Consider the following 19,607-nt stretch of genomic DNA (forward strand, 5'->3'; position numbering starts at 1 on the left):
GTGGACACTGAGCACAGGACATGGACAAGCGAGAACTCATGAATGGATGAAGTGTGGTCTTTCTGAGGGTAAAGGGATGAAGACAGAATCTCACACTCTAATCTGGGCTCTCCTGGAGTTTACTATATAGCACAGGCTGGACTGGAAGTCCCAGCGCTCCTCCTCCTCCTCCGAGTGCTGGGATTATAATGTGAGCCACCAGGCCGAGTTCTCCGTGTGGTCTGTGTCTAATGGTTCAGTGGGAGACAGCAAAAGGGTAGAGCAGATGTGTTATCCAAGGTGGGGGAGAAAGCAAGAGAAATGGAATAGGTTTTAAATAGGGTTTTTCCCCCCACAGCTATGATTTGTATCCATTTCGAAGAACTCTCACCAGAATACTGAGTGGCTGGCTGCAAACTTCCCGAGTTTCTTCTTTGGTCTTTGTAGTCCGGGGGTGGTCTTGTCAGGTGTCGGTTCATCTGATCCTGAGGGGAAAGTTTCTCCTTGAAAACACAAATGAAAACATTGAATTGAGTGAGCGTTTCTTCAGTTACAAAAGTCTGTTTACTGCTGCCAATGCCTTGACCGACCTTCAGGAACAACCCCACCGCCATCCTTACTCACAGTGGCGAGGAGCAATGAGGAGCCACTGCTGTCTCAGGAGTGCTGAGAGAGCCTGGGGGACCTAAGGAAGTGGAGCACTGTCCTAGATTGATGAAAGTGTAGTTAGGATGTGCTAGCTGGAGGGGTCACATCGTGACCTTGTTTGTTTTTAGATAAAATGACCAAGTGGCCTATCTGCTCTTGGTTTATCATGACACCAGAATAACCCTGTCTGAGTTGACCTGTGTTAAGACTTTATGTTATACAAAGAACAAGATGCCTCTCCTAACAGCTTGGGATAGGGATTGCTGCTTTTTTTTCTTTCTTGGTGTGCTTTGGAAACTTTCTGGAATGGCTTCAGTGCAATTTCGTATACACTGTAAAGCAATATCCATTTCTAAAGATAAGAATAATTGGCATAGGTAGAGACAGAAGACTGTAATTATAGGAAAGTCAATACACAGACAACAGTAACAGACAGATGAGGCCATTAGCTGGAGCCAAGCACGCATCTGCCCCACTCAACCTCATTGCTTGTACTCAGCTCTGAGATTTCCTAGTGGGATGCGTGTTCTCTGAAACAGACAGGAGAGGACCTTAAAATAACAACAAACCAATTTCATTTTTTGTTTCTAAGAAAAAACCCAAACTTTAAAAACTTATAGAATGTTTTTGAACACCAAGTAATTCATATAAAACATAATTTTGATGAGCTAAGCATAAATGAATCAGAAACAGATGGATTACATTTCTTTTAAACATGGGTTTACAAAGTAAGGGAAACTATTTGTGTGTGTGTGTGTGTGTGTGTGTGTGTGTGTGTGTGTGTGTGTGTGTGCGTGCGCGCGTGCGGGAAGAGTTGCCAAAACCCTAATTGTTTAAGAAAGAGCCTGGGGTCTTCCACCAACCCAGTGTGGTAGTGAGCAAGCAACCCTGTTGTAAACACTTGTGTGAACTGACAGTTTTGATTGTTAAGCCAAGAACAGGACTTTGTGAAATCTTTTTTCCAAGAAGCATATTTCATATATAATTAGGTGTTACTACTGTTAGTATGATTGTGCCTGCGTGCGTGTGCGTGTGTGTATGTGCGTGCGTGTATGCATGTGTGTGTGTGTGTGTGTGTGTGTGTGTGTGTGTAACAATTTGTTCCTTTACTCCCATTCACACACTATATTTCAAACCCAGATTTATTTCATCTTAAGCAGTTGGGCTTTTCTCTCTCCCACAGACCAGTATATGCTCAAAGCTTTAGCATATACATCTCTGAAACCCCGAGTTTCCTAATACTCTATGTTGCCTGTAGATACAGCAGAGGCTATGTTGGTATGCTACAAGACCAGTGAAGTTTGGACGCCAACACTGAATAGAGGAAGCTCCAATGAGGCTCCCGGGTAAACTCACACGGTCGTTGAAATCAGCTCTGTGTAAAATGAAATGAGCTTTCATTGTGGCCCAGCCTCTCTTGTTTCAGTGGTATCTGTCTTGCTTTGGTTTCCTTAGCCATAAAAATGCAAGATTTGGGAGGGAGGTTCTAGGATCTCTTTCATATCCCCATATAAGGATGAGTCCTTTAGTTCTGCAAAACCTCGGCATGGTGCCTGGCACACAGGAGGTGTATAACACGAATCAGCAATGACGGTCAGGGTAATAACTGCTACTCATCTCGCCTTCTGTGTGTTACTTTGGGAGAAGGGTGGAGAGAAACAAAATTTTATGAAAAAAACGCCCCTATTTAGGTGCCCATCTGGCTTTGCCAAGGCCTTCAATGGCTACAAAGCGTATGCTAATGGAAAGAGGCACCAAAGGCTGCTTCTTCCTGGCTATGCTAAAGAGCACAGGCAGCCTGGATGGCATCTAGACAAAGAGAAGTGTGAATGCTTTGTAAGAACCACGGAAAGTGCAGCTCCGTTCCCATTCATCTCTCCACTGCCCTTTGCACCTGTCCCATGAGACTGGCCAGCACCATGGTCAGGCCCCCAAGAATGTGTGTGTCACTTTTAACCAGAGGCTTTTAACAGAAGCAGAAAACCCGGAAGCTCCATCTTGTAAAACTAATCAAATTTACAATGTCAATGGGAATAATAGAAGTCTTGCCAGTAAGTTTGTTTGAAACGGTGCATTCTCTCCTCTTCACTCTTGTTTCTAGGCTATTCAGGTTGTAAAGGAAAAAGACAGGCGGAAGAAACAGTTGGGACGACAGATCTCAGACACCTGTAGCATAAATGCTCACTGACACTTGTCATTTCTTTAAAGACACGTGTGGCTGCTACATTGTTACTAGTTTATCTGAAACTAACCAGTAAATACAGTCCAGGACTGCTGCTTTGGTCTTTGACCATCCCTCTGCCTAAAATGGTGTACTCCACATTTTCTATCAGAATACTGTAGTCTTACCATGTCAAAGCCAAATTTTAACTCATTTTGGGAGATGATTTGCCAGATTTCCAAATTGGAGCTCTCCTATTGGCCTCTATCTTTTAGTTGGTTGCAAATCTGAACACAATGTTCCTCCTCCTCCTCCTCCTCCTCCTCCTCCTCCTCCTCCTCCTCCTCCTCCTCCTCCTCCTCCTCCTCCTCCTCCTCCTCCTCCTCCTCCTCCTCCTCCTCCTCCTCCTCCTCTTCTTCTTCTTCTTCTTCTTCTTCTTCTTCTTCTTCTTCTTCTTCTTCTTCCTGCTGCTGCCTTTCAGGCAGTGTGACTTAGCCAGCCTCTTTCTCTGGCCTCTGCGTCCTCAACTTCTCCATCCTTGACCATGCTCTATGCCTTGACATTGTGTGGGTCCTTTGTGTACCTGCGTCTTGAGTGTGCTGGATCTCTGGGGCAGGATGACCCTCCCACTACCACCCCACTCTTCCTCCTCTTCCTCCCTCCCAATTCTCTCTGCACCTTCTGATCTTTAGTAGATGTAGCCTCTCTCTGTAGAAATTTCTAGAAATTTCTCTACAGCATACCATTTAAGCATATGCATTACAATAGCTTATTTGTTTGATGCCCACAGTGGATGTTGGGCTCCATTAGGGCAACAAGGGGGAAAGGAACTATCTTGTTTGTGGCTTATATTTTTATGATCTTTCCATATTTATTGAATATTCATGGAGTTTTTAACACTTTACCTTTCTGGCTGCTTTTAAATGTTTTTTTTTTTGAGTATAAAATGATTTGATTGGCTTTTCTCATCTTGCAGTCAAACCCAGAACCTAATGCATGCTGGGCTTACACTCTGCAACTGAGCTGCATCTCATGTCCTAGTTCCTTCTCCTTGGGTCTATTAGCTCTGAACTGTTTGGCTTGGATGATGCTGTCTGAGGCTACTGAGGAGTGGGTAGATAAGATACTGAAGTGAGGTTAGAGCTTGGCTGGTATTTAGGGAAACAACCTGTGCTTCTTAAAAGGTTGGGTCAAAATGGTGAACGTGGACATTTATTTAAAATGTCTTTTTAAAAATGGTTCCCCATTCTGAGATGCTTTGCTTTTTGGGAAGCCAAATCTTAGGGGTGAAACTCCTGCTAGTCTTTAAAAATTCCCTTTAAAGCTCATTCAGCTCTAAAAACCAGTTTGGAGTTGGGATGATTGGGGTGCAGTTCACTCTTTCCAGCCCTCCAGGCTGGGAACAACTGAGATTTCATTCACTCCATTCAAAGGACCTGCTGGCCACAGGCATTCCTGAACTGGGCAGGGCTGGTCATCAAGGGGACGGGTATTCCACAGGCCTAGCAGCTGGCAAATCAGGGTTGGTTTTTTGTTTTTGTTTGTGTTTGTTTTCTCCCCTGCTTTTTAAATTCACGGGATTTAGTTTCTCTTGCAACCGCTACAACCTCATTACTGTCGCTTACGCTTATGTAGATAAGAGAACACAGGGAGACACAGAAGGGCGTGTCACATCTCCAAGGTCAAGAAGTCACACAGAGAAGCTAGGAGGTAGCTTTACCGAATCAGCCAGCATCTGTTGCTGGAGGAGGAGCTGTTGCTTGGGCTCCATGGCTGGCCTGTGCAGGGTCTGTTTCTTCCCCATCATTTGCTGATTCAGCAGAGACTGCTGGGAGTTCATGAAACCACTTGCCGTGTTTGGATTCGAGCAGGAGTTGGGACTTGGACTGGGGCCTGTGTTCTGGCCTACCACAGTGTGTTGATCCTGCAGAAGAGAAAAGAGAAGGGGGAGCTACTGTGAGTTAAATAAGACACAAGGAGCACAGGATGTGAAGCTTAGATGGCAAACATTTTCAGCCTGTTGGAGAACAAGTTTGGTTAATGGGCTGGACATCTGGAGAATGGCTTTTGAAACACAGACAAAATCGTTTCCTAACGCAGAAAACAGAGCAGGTAGGTGAAGGGTGGGCACTGGATATACTCCCACCTGACTCTTAGGGCAGAGTCTCCTAATTCCAGGAGGTGTTCATGGAACTTCAAAGAAAACTACTATGGGAACATACAGTGATGCCTTCAACAGCTCAGAGGTAAAAGCCATTTCTAAAGCCCGTGTGCATTTGTTGTTTCTGGTCCTATAATAAAAATGGTTTCCAACTACGTGTTTAAAAGCTGAATAGCCATTCTGCACATGAGGCATGTGTCTTTTTACTCAGAGACTCGGGAATTTAGTGGCAGTTTATGCTAAGGGGACACCCTATTCACTGGCAACGGCAAGGAGAGTCACGGCACATACCAGGCAGCATTGGATACCAGTGAATCACCACGCTGATCTGAGGACTCTACTAGTTTCCCACCATTGGTAGATTAGCACCCTGCAGGAAACGGAGCTCAACCCTGTGAAATATCATCGTTTCCCAGCGAAATGTATACAGAGTGTTGGAGGAAGCCGCTAGTTAGTTCCCGACTGCTCAGCCCCAAAATAATCACAGAGATGATGTGGGAGTCCCCTGTGTGCTGTGATTACCATTAATGAATAAAGAAACTGCCGTGGCCTGTTGATAAGGCAGAACTTAGGTAGGCAGGGAAAGCTAAGCTGAATGCTGGGAGAAAGGAGGGTGGAGTCAGAGAGACGCCATGGAGCCATCGCCAGAGTTAGACATGCTGTAACTTTGTGTAATCACAGCACACAGGGGGGCCTCGAACATCAACAGAGCTGTGTTCTAGTAGGGTTCCAAGGAAACTAGAAATCATAGTCCCCTTGGAGGTCCATATCTAACCAAGGGTTGGAAGATGCTCATATGTACAAAGGTCAGGAATTACAAAGTCAACCTAAACATAATGCCATATTCTTGTAATCCCAGCTCTCAGAAGGTAGTGGTTAGGGGACCATGGGTTCAAAGTCATCCTCTGATAGATTAAGTGTGAGGCCAGTCTGGCATTCAGGAGACTGAGCCTCAAAGAATAAAATACAAACCACAATAAAGAAAACATTATAAAATAAAAATTTAGGTTATGTAAAATAAGCACAACATCAAAAATCCTTATCCATAGATGACAGGGTTCTGGGAGGTGAGTCACTTTGCGAATATGCCAGCTCATGTTGACGGTTCTGGGAGGTGGGTCGCTTTGCATATATACCAGCTCATGTTTACGGTGCCTTAGAGGCCAGTCCAACCCTTCCTCCCCAGCTGGACAGCATGTGCTTACAGCAGACCAGAACAGGAACTGTCATAAGGTCTCAGTCCTAGAGTGAATTAGCTTCTTTATTTCATTTTTAAAAATGTTAGCCGCTAAGCACTAAAGGAGTAGAAAAGCTGCCGGTCTGAAATACAGTGCATAGGAAATGTGGTCCTAACAGCTGCCTCAACAGCAAAGGGTCTAGAATAATAAGGACAACCACATGCTCAAACTTAACGCATAGGACAGTCGCAGCATTCAGGGTTTTCCGACATTTATCCAGTCCTCCCAAAAAACGAGCAAGAACTTGTGTTTTCATCTCAATTTTGAAAATGAGATATCTGAGCTGAGGGAGACCCTGGAGTTGCAAGGGTGAGAGTGGAGGAAGGTTTGAAGCCAGGTCCGCTGGACTGAGAATGCTGCCTCTCAACTGCACTCAGTAGACACCGAAGAAAGAACGTTGTGTGAGCCATTCACCAAATGGTCATCTTGTGTATGATGTGGCCCCTCTTTCCATATGGCCCATGGGAGTCCCTTTCTCCTGTGGTGTGTCTTTCAAGCCACTAGGAATGTCCCTGGTATAGGGACACGGAGGGAGATCTGGGAGTCAAATGTCTTGGGAGGAAAGCAGAGGAGGAAATATGCAGGGGTGGGAGGTGGGGGTGCGGGTGGGGGCTGAACCTTCGGGGCTCCTCAGAGAGGGAAGCAGAGCCTGTGGTGGGAAGAAAGAGACAGCTGAGGAGTGTCAGAGCTGTCGGGACTGACGTTGGAAGGAGCCGAGCTGAGAGAGATTGCCCGGGAAGCAGCCGTTAGACCTCCGCACTATTTCAACCCAAACAATCTTTTCTAAGACATAAACTGAATTTTTATGCAAGGTTTTGAGAGAAAATATTTCATGTTGAAAGGAAATGATTGACAAACAGGTAGAAAAATCTAAAAGACTTTTTGATCTCTTTGAACGGCTTTACCGGGGACTAGAAAGGAGCTCTAGGGAATGGCCATGCCAGTCCAGGCCCTGGTTCTGGCATTTATTAGGTACAAGTTCCGGCAGAAGTGAATTAGCTTTCCTCATCTGTAGAATGGGAACAGGGACAATGATGATGGTTCTGAGACGGTGACGTTGCAGAGTCCCTGTGAGAACAAGAGCGTATAGTCAAAAGACTGGCTCCCAGGAAGGCCAACCACGATGGCCACTCTTGGCTCCTAATGAGATTTCAAGAGTGCATTTTGATTTTCATCTTTTACTTTTCAAGCAAACAAGTCAGGCCTCACAGGCCACTGAAAGGTGTTCTGTGACGACCTTACCAGAGATGCAGAGTTCAGTCTTAACCAGACGGGACACTTATGCATGCACCCTCCGCTTACACATGAGCTTACAGTGTACAATGGGAAGCGGTCCATGCCCAGTGCATGGTCCCTCACCCATGAACAATGGGCAGTTCTAATTGGACTCAGAGTCTTATTAATAGCACAAAAAAGGAAAACATGAAGTTTGGGGCGAGGGACGGGGGCACTAAGGGAAGCTGGAAGGAAGTGGTTGATAGATAGGAACAAACTACCCTGCATCAATGTATGCAACTTTCAAAGAATGAATAAAATATGATTAAGAAAAAGCAAAAGAAAAGAGATGGACAGCGTGTTTGGTGCTGGCAGAACTGGTGAGCTTCAAAATAATTTCCAGAGAGATCTGGAACAGCACCCATCCCCGAGATTTATAAAGGATGTGCACGCCAAGGAAATGCAGCTCTTTTTCTCGCTAATCGAACAGATGGACTGTTCTAAATTTAGTTTCATTCCTAGACAATACCAAAAATATTCTGGGACCCTTTTCCCTAGAGTCTCAAGTGTTGTCCAAATCCGAAGCTAGTGCTGGGGTAGAGAGACATGCCCTGGTGTGGTGGGAAGAGGGAGAGACATGTTCTTCTGGAATGTTGTAGACTTTTCACCTTTGAACTTGTAGCTCCTAGACCTCACCACAGCACTCTTGCACGTTCTTTCAGTTTGTGATTGAAGTCACATTTAGCTGCTGTCACATTTTCTGCCCTTATGTTAGCTGTGAAACACAAGACACCTCCTTCACAGACATGCCTTCATTGCCAAGATGTTGTGCAAACTTCAGTACATAAAATATTTTGAAAGAAAAATATGCTCCAGTGCATTGGCTTTGGTTTCCACATCCAGGCTTGCTGCTTCTCCTACATTCGGCAGCGGAGAACTCAGCATCGTACAAGTCACCTAGTCACCTGCTTCTCCCTCCACCGGTACAGCTTTCCCTCTGGAGGGCAAATGAAAGTCATGGTGAAGTTGACACACACCCAGTGCCCATGACACTGTGTGTACATGTGTGTGCTTGTGTGGCTCATGCCTTTCCATTGATGTAGTGTTTTCTATCATAGAAAGACCAAGATTCTAGAGAAACTGGAATCAAAGAGTGACCTGGTAACAAGAAACAAACACACAGCTGATTAACAGAATTAACTCAAGCTATCTTTCATTTATGTTTTTTTTCTGTTTTCAGCTCTAGTGTTTGATGCTAACCTACCCTGTCTTCATTTCCACTTACTATATAGTCATAGGTTTTCATACCCATGGTGCATATGTATATTAAGATGATAGATGTGTACTCCCACATCCAGCTTTAGAATACATACATATAAATATATTATATTTCTACTTTAATTTTTTGAGATTATAATTTAATTATATTTCCCCCTCCCCTTGCCTCCCTCCAAATCCTCCCTTATGCCCTTCCCCCCTCAACTTCAAATTCCATGACCTCTTTTTTTCAGCAATTGTTATCGAATTACAATCTTATATGTATTTGTAGATACATACATGCTCCTAAATATAACCTGTTGTGTCTATATAATTTCGCTTGTGTGCATATTTTCGGGGATGACAATTTGGTACTGGTACTACTTGGCGAGCTCTTCCCTGGGGAGAACCACCTCTCCCACCCCAGCTTTCCTTAGCTGCTATAGTTCTTTGTGTAGGGCTGAGGCCTCAATTTAGAATAATTAATGAAACAGTTTGTATGAAGAAATCTTAGGATTGAGAATTAGAGGTGAATCTTGGCAAATGGATCCTACTTTACCAAAGAATCTCAGTATATCGTGGCCGACACTTGAGTAACCTTCCTAAAAGATGCTACAAAATAAAAATGGTGCGGTTATTGTTTCAATGTGAAACAAGGAATCTGTCTGTCCGGGAGGACTGACTTCAGCCAAAGGCAGGACGTGGTTGTATTAGACATGTCAGAAGACAGCAAATCAAAGAATCCACCAGTTCCTTGACAGGCGGTTGAGATGGGAGGGTTTACTGGATTTAGTCACTGTTAAAACAGTTTTGTGAGCTGCACAGACACACAACAACTTTACAGAGGACCTAAAACTTAAAATAAGCATTGTTCTCCTTTATTTAAAAATAACTGAAGAATATTGTTAGTCTATGCATCCGAATAAAATGGATCTCTGTGTCTCTAATTTACAAGGAGGATATTTAATGATTTTCCCTCACAAACCAAGTCCTCCGAGTTACTAGAGACCCCTGGGAGGATTTTGGCTGGGATGACACCCTTTCTTTTTCTTGGCTTCCAGAGCTAGGCATCTGCAATTTGCAAAGCAAATTCAAGATAAAGTACCCAGCTGGGCCGGCTGGTACAGTAGAGCTCACAGACCGCTTTGCCATTCAATCCATCTTTCCTCTCTCCTCCCTTCTTGCTTTCCCTGGCTCAGTGACCAGACTGCTCAACTATTCCCCTGGGCTATTTGTCTTCAGCTCTGCTCGCTGATAAAGCCATTTCTTTATCGCTCTGCTTGAGAAACTAGCTGCCCGAGCTGTTTCTTTTGGGTTCACGCTCGCTGCAAGCCTGCTCCTTCAAGTCGTTTATTTGGGCTTATACGTGGCGAGGTGGCTGTGGGCAGCTGAAGTGATTAAAGGGCCCGTGTTTGACACAGTACAAAGGTGGCAGAGAGGTTTCTCAGAAACTGCCTGGGATGGAGTTTGGAAATCGACGAACCAAAGGGACAACTCACTCCCTTCTCAGGTTGGGGGCTTCAGGGCTTAGTTTCAAGGGCCAGCAAATGACACAGAGGGCACACCACATCCCACTGGCCACTCGGCTGTTTGGTGCACAAACAGTATGCAAGTGAGAGTGTGTGTCCCTGTTCTGATGACATTGTATTTCAAAAAGAAGAGCAAACAGTTTGTAGAGAGCTCAAGAGTTGTGGCTGAAACCTCGTGACTTACAAAGACCCAAACACTTACTATTTGGCCTTAACAGAAAATGTTTTTTACTGTTTACCTATGCCAGCAAGTGATGCTAGAAGCCAAGTCTTTTAAGTTCCGCCACCACAGTGTGTTAGCGCCATCACTACCGTTCCCCAGCACCCATGGCACATGTTGGCAATGGAAGATACTTAGAAACTTTGCCCAACTCCACATTTTAGGTGAAGACTTTGTCTCAAAACCTTAAGGAATTTCATTAGACAAGGTCACACATCTAACCAAAAAATGAAGAATACCTAAATCCTGGGAAATGTATTACATAAAATACCCACTGACTGAAGAGATGGCTCAGTGGTTGAGGGCACTTGCTGCTCTTGCAAAGGACCTGAATTCAGTTCCTAGCAAACACCGGGCTATTCACAACCACCTGTAACTCCAGCTCCAGGGGACCCGACACCCTCTTCTGGTTTTCAAGGGCACACATATGCACATGGCACATGTACACACTGGGGCACATGGGCACACATGTGCACACATGTGCACACATGTGCACACACATGGTACACATAAACTCATGCAGGCACACACACACAGGTCATTTTTTAAAAATCTAAAATAAAAAAAGATTCATTTGCTTAAGAGATTTGCAGCTTGCCTGATGGAAATGAGAGGTTTGCGTGTGTGTGTGTGGGGGGGGGGGGTTGGAGGAGTTTGACAAGGAAGGGGAATGTATTGAACCTAGCATTTTCTTTTGTCCTCTGAGGTAGTTCATAAGGAGGATGCTTTTCCTCCTTAGCCCTCCAAGACGCCCTATCCCCTCCACTCAGCAGGAAAAGTCTGAGCCTGCACTTGTGGTCTCCTTGGGTTCGTCGATGGAAACGAGGCTTCCTTCAGATATTAGCTAATTTTCAAGTCACCAGGACACTGAGCTTATTTTTAGCTTTGGGTGGACACCTATTATGGATTGGCTGTGAGAACAGCTCCATGAGGAGGCTGCTTTGGGCTGGACTGTGGCCAGGAGCAGAACATCAGCGGGTCAGGGCGGAGTGGGAAAAATGTGCTCACTCGGGGGAAGGAATGAGACAATTTGCTTAAATGAGAAATTCTTCAGCCTCAGAAGGGCTCTTTGTGGTGGGCCCGAGATGTCTGCTCTCCAGCTTGGCCTTCAGCTCTCTGTCTCTAGAGCAGTGTTTTGTTGTGATGCCGTGAAGATTTTGCAGAGCTACCATTTCTGCCCTCCTCTCATCTCCACAACAGCAACCAACAGCTTCATCTACTGTTCCAGGAAGTGTGCAAATCCCCTAAAGGCACAATATTTGTTTTTGAGCATAACGATGTATCTTACGGACACTGCCAGCCACTGACTAGGTATTTAAACACAGAGCCAGCCTATTGGGGATATTTCCCAATCAAAGCATAATGGTCCCATCTGTCTGGAACATTTCTTCTCTTTTGCTCCCTCCCAACTGATGCTAACTTTTCCTAGGCTCAACTCAAATGTTTATCAGGAGGTCCCTTCTGGCTCCCCAAGGCTGAGGCAGGCGAGGTTCTTCTGTGTCTGAGACAGACGGCACTAGCCTCGGCCACAGTGTTTATCTCCCAGTAGCACAGTGGCTCCTTGGTCTATGCCTGTTCGTCTTCTAGCAGTGTGCTCAGATGGCTGCGGTGTTCATCAGGATCGTCCCTGGTCCTGGGCACAGTGGGCTCCTATAAAAGGGTCTTGATTTTAAAAATGTACACGAATGAACAAGGAAGCAGTTCAGATGGGCTTCCTGTCGTAAGACACAGACATAATTGGTCAGAGTGCCAATTCTCCTCAGTGATCCCCAGGGAACTAGCAGAAGGGAAAGGCAAGGGTGGAGACAAGTTCTTCTATTTTTATATTTTATTTTATTTTATTTTTGTTTTTCGAGAAAGCTTTGGTGCCTGTCCCGGAACTAGCTCTTGTAGACCAGGCTGGCCTCGAACTCCCAGAGATCCGCCTGCCTCTTCCTCCTCTTCCTCCGGTGCGCCACCACCGCCCGGCTTATTTTTATTTTTTAAATAATTTTGTTTATTTATTTATTTTACATCCCAGCTTCAGGTTTCCCTCCTTCCCTCCTTTCAGTTTCTCCCTGGGGGGGGGGGCTCCCCTGCCCTGGTTCCCAACTTACTCCTGCTGTTTCTCTTTAGGAAAGGCCAGGTCTTCTATGAGTATCAGTAAAAAATGGCACATCAAGCTGCAGTAAGTCTAAGCAACATGTTAAGGCTGGGCAAGGAGACCCAGAATGAGGAGTTAGGTCCAAGTTCTTAATCCCAGTGTTTACAAAGGGGTGTGCTCCCACAGAGAGGCCCTGTGAAAGGCCTGGAGGGTAGGAGATAAGGGAGCTTGCATTTTCTACAGCAGGGAAGCAGTGAGTACAGCCATAGCCTGCCTTCTGAAATAACTACTCCATTGGAAGGTGTCAGTGTTTGCAAACTAGAAACCCAGGTCATGCATCAAAGGCTTGACAGCTCATTTAGCCCCTTCCATAATGACATTTTAACTATTATTCCAATTTTATCTCCAAGGAGGAGATTAAAAAAAACTTGTTCTAAAAGGTGAATGAGCTTGGTAATGTACAGAATGTTTAGAAAATATCCCCATGTTCTAAGAGCCATTTGAAAACTGGAGAGCAGACATAACCGGATGAAATCCCAACTCCACTTTCAACAAGCTGGATGGGGGTAGCAATATCACCAGGACAATTTAAAGACCAAAGAGCACACAGTGAATAAAGTTCTCGTATGCATTCAACCTCAGATAGGCATTAATATCTTTGCTTAAATTAACCTGACAGTCACTGAACATCATTTAGCTACATGACAACCAACTAAAGTATGTAAATACCAGCTAAACACCTACAAGCAATAAACACTCAGTCTCGTTCACTTAATAGAGCTAAACATTATGAGTACAGCTCCTACCAAATGAAACAAGACTGGGAAGTTGTATATGTGGGCAATTTTGTCACTGGTAGACTGTATCACACAAATGGCCCTGATGTTATACCCTTAAATAATGATGGCTCAAATGATTGCTGTGGGTCTCCACGATCACACCAGTTACAGTCTTTGCCTCATAAGGAATGTAATGTTTTGTGGGGTTGTTTTCGTTTCATTTTATGTGTGTGGGTGTTTTGTCCCATTTGGTCATTGGATTTTCCGGTACTGTGTTACAGTTCACTGTGAGTAAGGGAATTGAACCCAGGTCTTTGGAAGGACAGCTGTTGCTCTTAACAGCTGTGCCATCTCTTCAACCTCTTTTTGTCTTTCTTTTTCTATTTTTTTTTAAACTGGGTTCTCATGAAGCCCAGGTTGTTCTTATATTCACTATGTAGCTCAACCTGACCTTGAACTCCGGTCCTTCTGTCTCCTCTACCTCCTGAATTCCGAACGACAGACATGTGCCACCACTCCCAGCCAGCACTGACAGTGTTTTCTGTGGCCGAGTAAACCTCCAAAACTCACACTGAAACTTTATCCTTATGGTGGTATTAGGAGGAAGGCCGTCTAAGATGATAGAACTGTGGGGGTCCCACCCTCGGGAAAAGGCTGGAGTCCCTTCTAACAGGAACTGTCTCTGTCCATCTGTCCATCCTGCCTTCTTCTGTCTGCCTGAGGGAAAGAACCACCAATGAGAGGCCTCCCTCAGCAGACACCCATGTCAGTTCCTTGACTTTAACTCCTCAGGCTCCAGAATCAAGAGCGATGTACTTCATAGCTTTTGTAAGTGATGGGTTTGCAGCGTTTGAACAGTGCTTCACAAATGCACCAGGCACCGAGGGAAAGCTAACATTTATTTTTAACTATTATCAGCTCACACTTTATATATTTTTATACATAAGTACTTTCTTTGAGGAGTCTGTTCCTACAACCTATGAACTTTATTAATTTTAGTCTTTCATTATGACCTTGTGCTTTGCTTTCCAACTTAAGATGTGGAGTTTAGATTATAATCTTTAAATTTTAGTATGGCAGAATAGTTGAAATTTTAATTATACTCGATAAAGGGAACAGTAAATATCACTGCGAGAAAACGATTCAATGTCTATTTCTCAGCTGAGTGGTAAATATGATTTAACAACTTGGCATGCGAAGCTCTTGACTCTCTATGTGGGCACTGGTGGTGCGCACACACCTTTAATTCCATCACTTAAGAGGCAGAGGGCAGAGGCAGGCAGATCTCAGTGAGTTCAAGGTCAACCTGGTTTGCAGAGTGAATTCCAGGACAGTGGGGTCTACATAGAGAAACTCTGTCTCAAAAAAAGAAAGAAAGAAAAAAAGAAAAGAAAAAAAATCAAAGAAAAAAGAAAACAAAACAAAACCAAAAGAAACAAAACCAAAACAAACCCCCAAACAAACAAAAAATAAAAACAAAGAAACAAAACAAACAAAATTAAAACGAAACAAAAGCTCTTGCTTCTAATCAAATAATGGGTTGATTTAGGTGGGGTAAAAAGTGTTTCCTTTCATAAATGAATGGAGGCTTGTAATGAAAATGCTAGAAAAATGTATAGACAGAAACAATGCCAGACATATTCACACACATGAATGCCAGAAAGCACAATGTAGAATTGTGTGGCTCTGGTACTAACTTCTTAAGCGATTTTTAAAAGTATCTATCATGTCTATCTTTTCTTTGGTTCTGTATAAAAACAAACAAACAAACAAAACAAAACAACAGTTTCCTAGGGATAACTCTTAAGCTTTGATTCTCCATTCTGTATTAAAATGTACAAAACAAATCTCAAACAATCTACACATTGTAACATCTCTCCTCTTAAGAGAAATGGAGGATCTATTCATTGTCATTGTTCGGTTTACTACCAAAGAACCCGAGAGGCACAAGCATGCACACTGACTGGTCTATGTCTTCATGTTCTCCAGTGTCTTTGATGATCTTTGAGGGCTTTGTTGCAATGGCCACACAGGACATTAGGAAGGAGCCATGTGTTCTCTGTTACAGTAGCGCTGAAGTTTTCTCTGGATTAGGAGACAAGCCACTAAGCGCTTCAAATAAGCCAGTTCTTAAGACTCTAAGGGACCACTTCAAAAGAGTGGAGATTTCTCTTGAATCAGTTTCCAGAAAATCAGGTTATTTACTAAATCTTACGTATGCAAATGATACAAATACATTTCTATCAGCAGGGTACTAGAGTAGCATTTTAGACAAACGATAACCTTGAATAAAAAGTCTACTCAAACAATGAGGAAGGTCAAGGGTGTTTTGGTCTTATACTTTCTAGCTATTTTTGATCAAATCAGTCGCATAGCTGTCCACTCTGCTGTTACTTTGTAGCTACAACTCTAGAAAAGAAGAACAGTGAGAATTTTAAAATACATTTAATGTTGAGTAATAGGATTAGGGATCTCTCTCTCTCTCTCTCTCTCTCTCTCTCTCTCTCTCTCTCTCTCTCTCTCTCTCTCTCTGAAAGAATATTCTACACATATTTCCCACAAATTGGAAATTGTCAAATAAGTAACAGGTATGTATTTGACTAAAAATCAGATCAACTTCACTTAGAGCACAATTCACAGAGTTACTCAAATATTAAGAAAGTAACACAAATACTGAAAGCTCTCAGTAAAATTGCAAACACCAAAGGAGGCTATCACATCCAGTGTGCTGGTTGTTGCTCAAGAAAAGATCCTAGAAACATCACTCTGCTCACCAAGAAAGCCACGAATGTAAATTCCACAGTACAGATGGACATGAACTTGTAACCCCCATTTCTCAGCAATTTGGGGTAGGTTGGTTGCACCGGGTTCTGTTTCTTGTAACTGGAAGCAGCTTCTCGATGGGAACTGTAACTGTCCAGCCGTTTTTCGATGGGGTAAACATTTGTGGCTTATGTGCCTAACTGCTGATCTGGGGAGAATGCGGAAAGACTGATAGGCTGTGCGATCCCCAGTGTTTACACGGCTTTCTGCTTTCCAGCTCCACGCGGCACTTCTGAGGAGAACATACATCTGGGTTGGCTGCAACTCCTCGGTGGCTGACTCGATTCAAATAGCAGCTCATTTAGTGTACATCTAACCTTTAAATCAAAACTATCCCTAAATTTGAGCCAACGGGATCCTTTTAGAGTTTAAAACTATTGCTATTCAACTATCCCGAGAGGGAAACAAAACAGAAAACTAAAAACAACTAGTTACTTCCCCATAAGATTAGCAGAGCTTGGGCCAAGCACGCAAAACGCCACAGCATTGGACATCACTGAGCTTAACAGCAACTATTTCCTATACATACATATTACCAAAAGAAAGTCGGTTTGAAAAGAATGTTTAAATTAACTACATCAGCTACTGTGGTTGTTTTGGCATCAGCAAGACACAGCTGGATTATCTCACCCAGGGGCCCGATTTGCTTAATGGATTTTAGCTGAGGTTCACGGTGTTCATCTAATTTTCCCATGGCACTCACTGCTGTGTTCCTCTGGTAGAAGCTGTTTCGTCTACACCACTGGGTGTCAGCATCATTTTTAAAAGTTGCCAATTTCAAGGTGTCAGGCTAGCTTTAGCACTCTGTGTTTAAAAGGCCGCCCATGAATATTTTGAGAGTTAATTAAACCTATGCGGGTTTTTTGAGCTGTTTTGATACAAAGTTAGAGGCTGCATTAATGTGGCTTCTTAGCCTTACTGTGTAGGGAAAGTAGTTCAGTTGGTTTCAGGTAAATAAATACCACTGACTGTGACAAGGGCAGGCCTGTGGAGACTGCCGTCCTCTGCAGAGAGCGGCCAGCATCGTCCTCCCCGCACCCAGCTCAGGTTGAACATTCCCAGACAGAGTCCTTGCTCTCTGCCTTCACCATCTTTCTGGAAGCTGGACCCATCATTTTCTCCTTGGCCATCAAGATGCAGTTAATCTCAACACTTTAATATGATCTTAGATTTTTAACCTGTCTTGCTCATAAGAGAGAGGAACTCTCTTTGCCTGGGGAAAGCACTCCTCTTCTGGATAAGTTTGGCAATTCCATCAATTTTACTATGTTTATATTCAGAAAAATCAGAAAGAGGCTGTTGGCATGTGGGGAATAACTTCAGCAGTCAAATTTACGATGAACAGAAACGGCTACTCCATTACAAGCCCACAAGTGTTCAGAAGCTAGAGGGGACCAAGGACTTTGATAGATACAGTTCCTTCGTAGGGAAGTCAGAAGTGTGGACTCATTTAGCAGCGGGCATTTGTCACAGCAAAGGAAGGATGTAGTGTTTCTATTTAAATGCAAATAATAGCCCACAGTGTTCCATATGAAGTGATTTATTTTGATGTATTTTCCAACTCTCGTAAAGATTTTAGGTAAGCTGCTTCAAAACGGTGTTCAAGGACATGTGCTCAAGGACCAGCGTTACACAGTGGTCAAGCTCCTTCATGTAAATATTGATGGTCAAGGACAGGAAATCAGTCAAGCCCACCAAGACTTATGAAGCGCTTGTTATGGGAAGCCATTCCCTGAACAAGAGCAGGGACATAGGTTAGCATCAGGACTCATCTATCCTCTGATCTATCCTCTGCCAACTATAAGGTCTTAACCAATTACAGTATCCATTATCATTGCAAAGTTTTCTTAATTGTACTGACCCACTATAACACCAACACTTAATTATAGCCAGAGAAAACCTATCTCGCCTTTCTTTACTTATGGATATGTATTTAAATATAGTCTCAAGATAATAAAAACTGCGTTGCTTACAGATCATGAATATTTTCTGAGGAAAATGGGTTCTATTTAGATATTTAAATGAAAAATGAATCTTTCCTGTTTGGGAGGATTTAGAGTCAATCTGCTGGGAGCTACTGGGACTGATTGGTTTGTTCTCTACAAGTCTCTGGGCCACCATGATAGAATCTAGCTTGATGTTAAAGGAAGAACTTGTGGGCTCCCTGCAGACCAGGTAGAGATGGGAGCACCCTAGAGGCTGCATTTTGATGGTTTTTGAGGTCGAAACAGCTCTTACTAAGGTTCTCTGATTGCTCTGTAGATAGGTTAAAGGGAAGGGAGGAGTGGCATTTTGACACTAACAATTATAATCAAGTTATAAAACACTGTATCAGTTGTATTTTGCAGACGTAAAAACAATTGTAACTAGATCTATTTGTTGAGGGAAGGAGGGAGAGAGGAAGGCGGGAGATTGTTCTGTTGGATTCCATCACGCTTCTAGGCACTCCGTATCAATACTTCCACATGACCATATATTCTGGAGCAACGATGCAATAATGCTTGACATAATTCCGTAGTTTTATAAGTTCACTTCAACCCAGAAAAAAAGATGCTTTAAATTTAAAAATATTGCGTTTTTCTTCCTTCAAATGCTTCTTGGTAGTAAAAGGAAGATTTAAAAATGCCAATATAAAATGCTATAAGCCAACTAATCAACAATAGAGTAGATATAATTATTTTTCCTTAACTTTTAAGAAAAGGTCAGTCAGGCAGTGGTGGTGCACTCGGGAGGCAGAGGCAGGTAGATCTCTGTGAGTCTAAAGCCAGCCTGGTCTACAGAGCTAGCTCCAGGACAGCCAGGGCTACAAAGAGAAACCCTGTTTTGGAAAATAAACAGAGGAAAGAGAGAGAGAGAGAGAGAGAGAGAGAGAGAGAGAGAGAGAGAGAGCAAGGAAGGGAAGAAGGGAGGAAAGGAGGGAGGGAGGGAGGAAGAGAGAGATTTAATATCAAGACAGACCCCCCAGCCTCTTATGCAACCCAGTGAGGAAGAATTTGGCTTGAAAATCACAATCGATGTCTTATTGATACATGATAGGAGGAAAAGGGACAACAATTTACACTTTGATTTCTAACTGTGAACTTGCTGAATCTGAAAAAATTGTGTACAGCCTGGCAATGGTGGTGCACACCTTTAATCCCAGCACTTAGGAAACAGAGACAGGTGGATTGCTGTGAGTTCGAAGCCAGCCTGGTCTACCAAGTGAGTTTCAGGACAGGCTCCAAAGCTATAGAGAAACCCAGTCTCAAAAACCCAAAAATAAAATAAAGACATTTATTTGGGGAAAAAAGGTGTGTGCATATGTGTTGTTTGTTCATATATATTTTAGAAATATTTTTATCTGTTCTTTTATAAATTACCTTTACCTATTTCACTTATTGTCAGAGTTCTAAAATTTGTTAAAAATTTCATGTCAAGGGGCCAGAAAGATGGCTCTGCAGTTAGGAGCACTGACTGCTTTTCCAGAGGGCCTGGGTTCAATTCCCAGAACCCACATGGCAGCTCTGTCTATAAT

At 43.4% G+C, this 19,607-nt stretch overlaps 1 protein-coding gene across 1 annotated transcript in view; it reads right to left on the minus strand.

The window, feature by feature from the left end:
• Positions 1 to 19,607, minus strand: part of Maml2 (mastermind like transcriptional coactivator 2) — a 325,655-nt gene that overhangs the window by 6,740 nt on the left and 299,308 nt on the right. Inside the window, exons 3-4 of the mRNA XM_075966824.1 lie at positions 4,509 to 4,712; positions 371 to 482 (exon numbers count right to left, since the gene is read on the minus strand). Coding sequence (XP_075822939.1) covers positions 371 to 482; positions 4,509 to 4,712 — 316 coding nt within the window. The remainder of the gene's footprint in view (positions 1 to 370; positions 483 to 4,508; positions 4,713 to 19,607) is intronic.

Source organism: Microtus pennsylvanicus, chromosome 3 (assembly GCF_037038515.1).
Source record: "Microtus pennsylvanicus isolate mMicPen1 chromosome 3, mMicPen1.hap1, whole genome shotgun sequence".
In the NCBI taxonomy this organism is placed as follows: Eukaryota; Metazoa; Chordata; class Mammalia; order Rodentia; family Cricetidae; genus Microtus; species Microtus pennsylvanicus.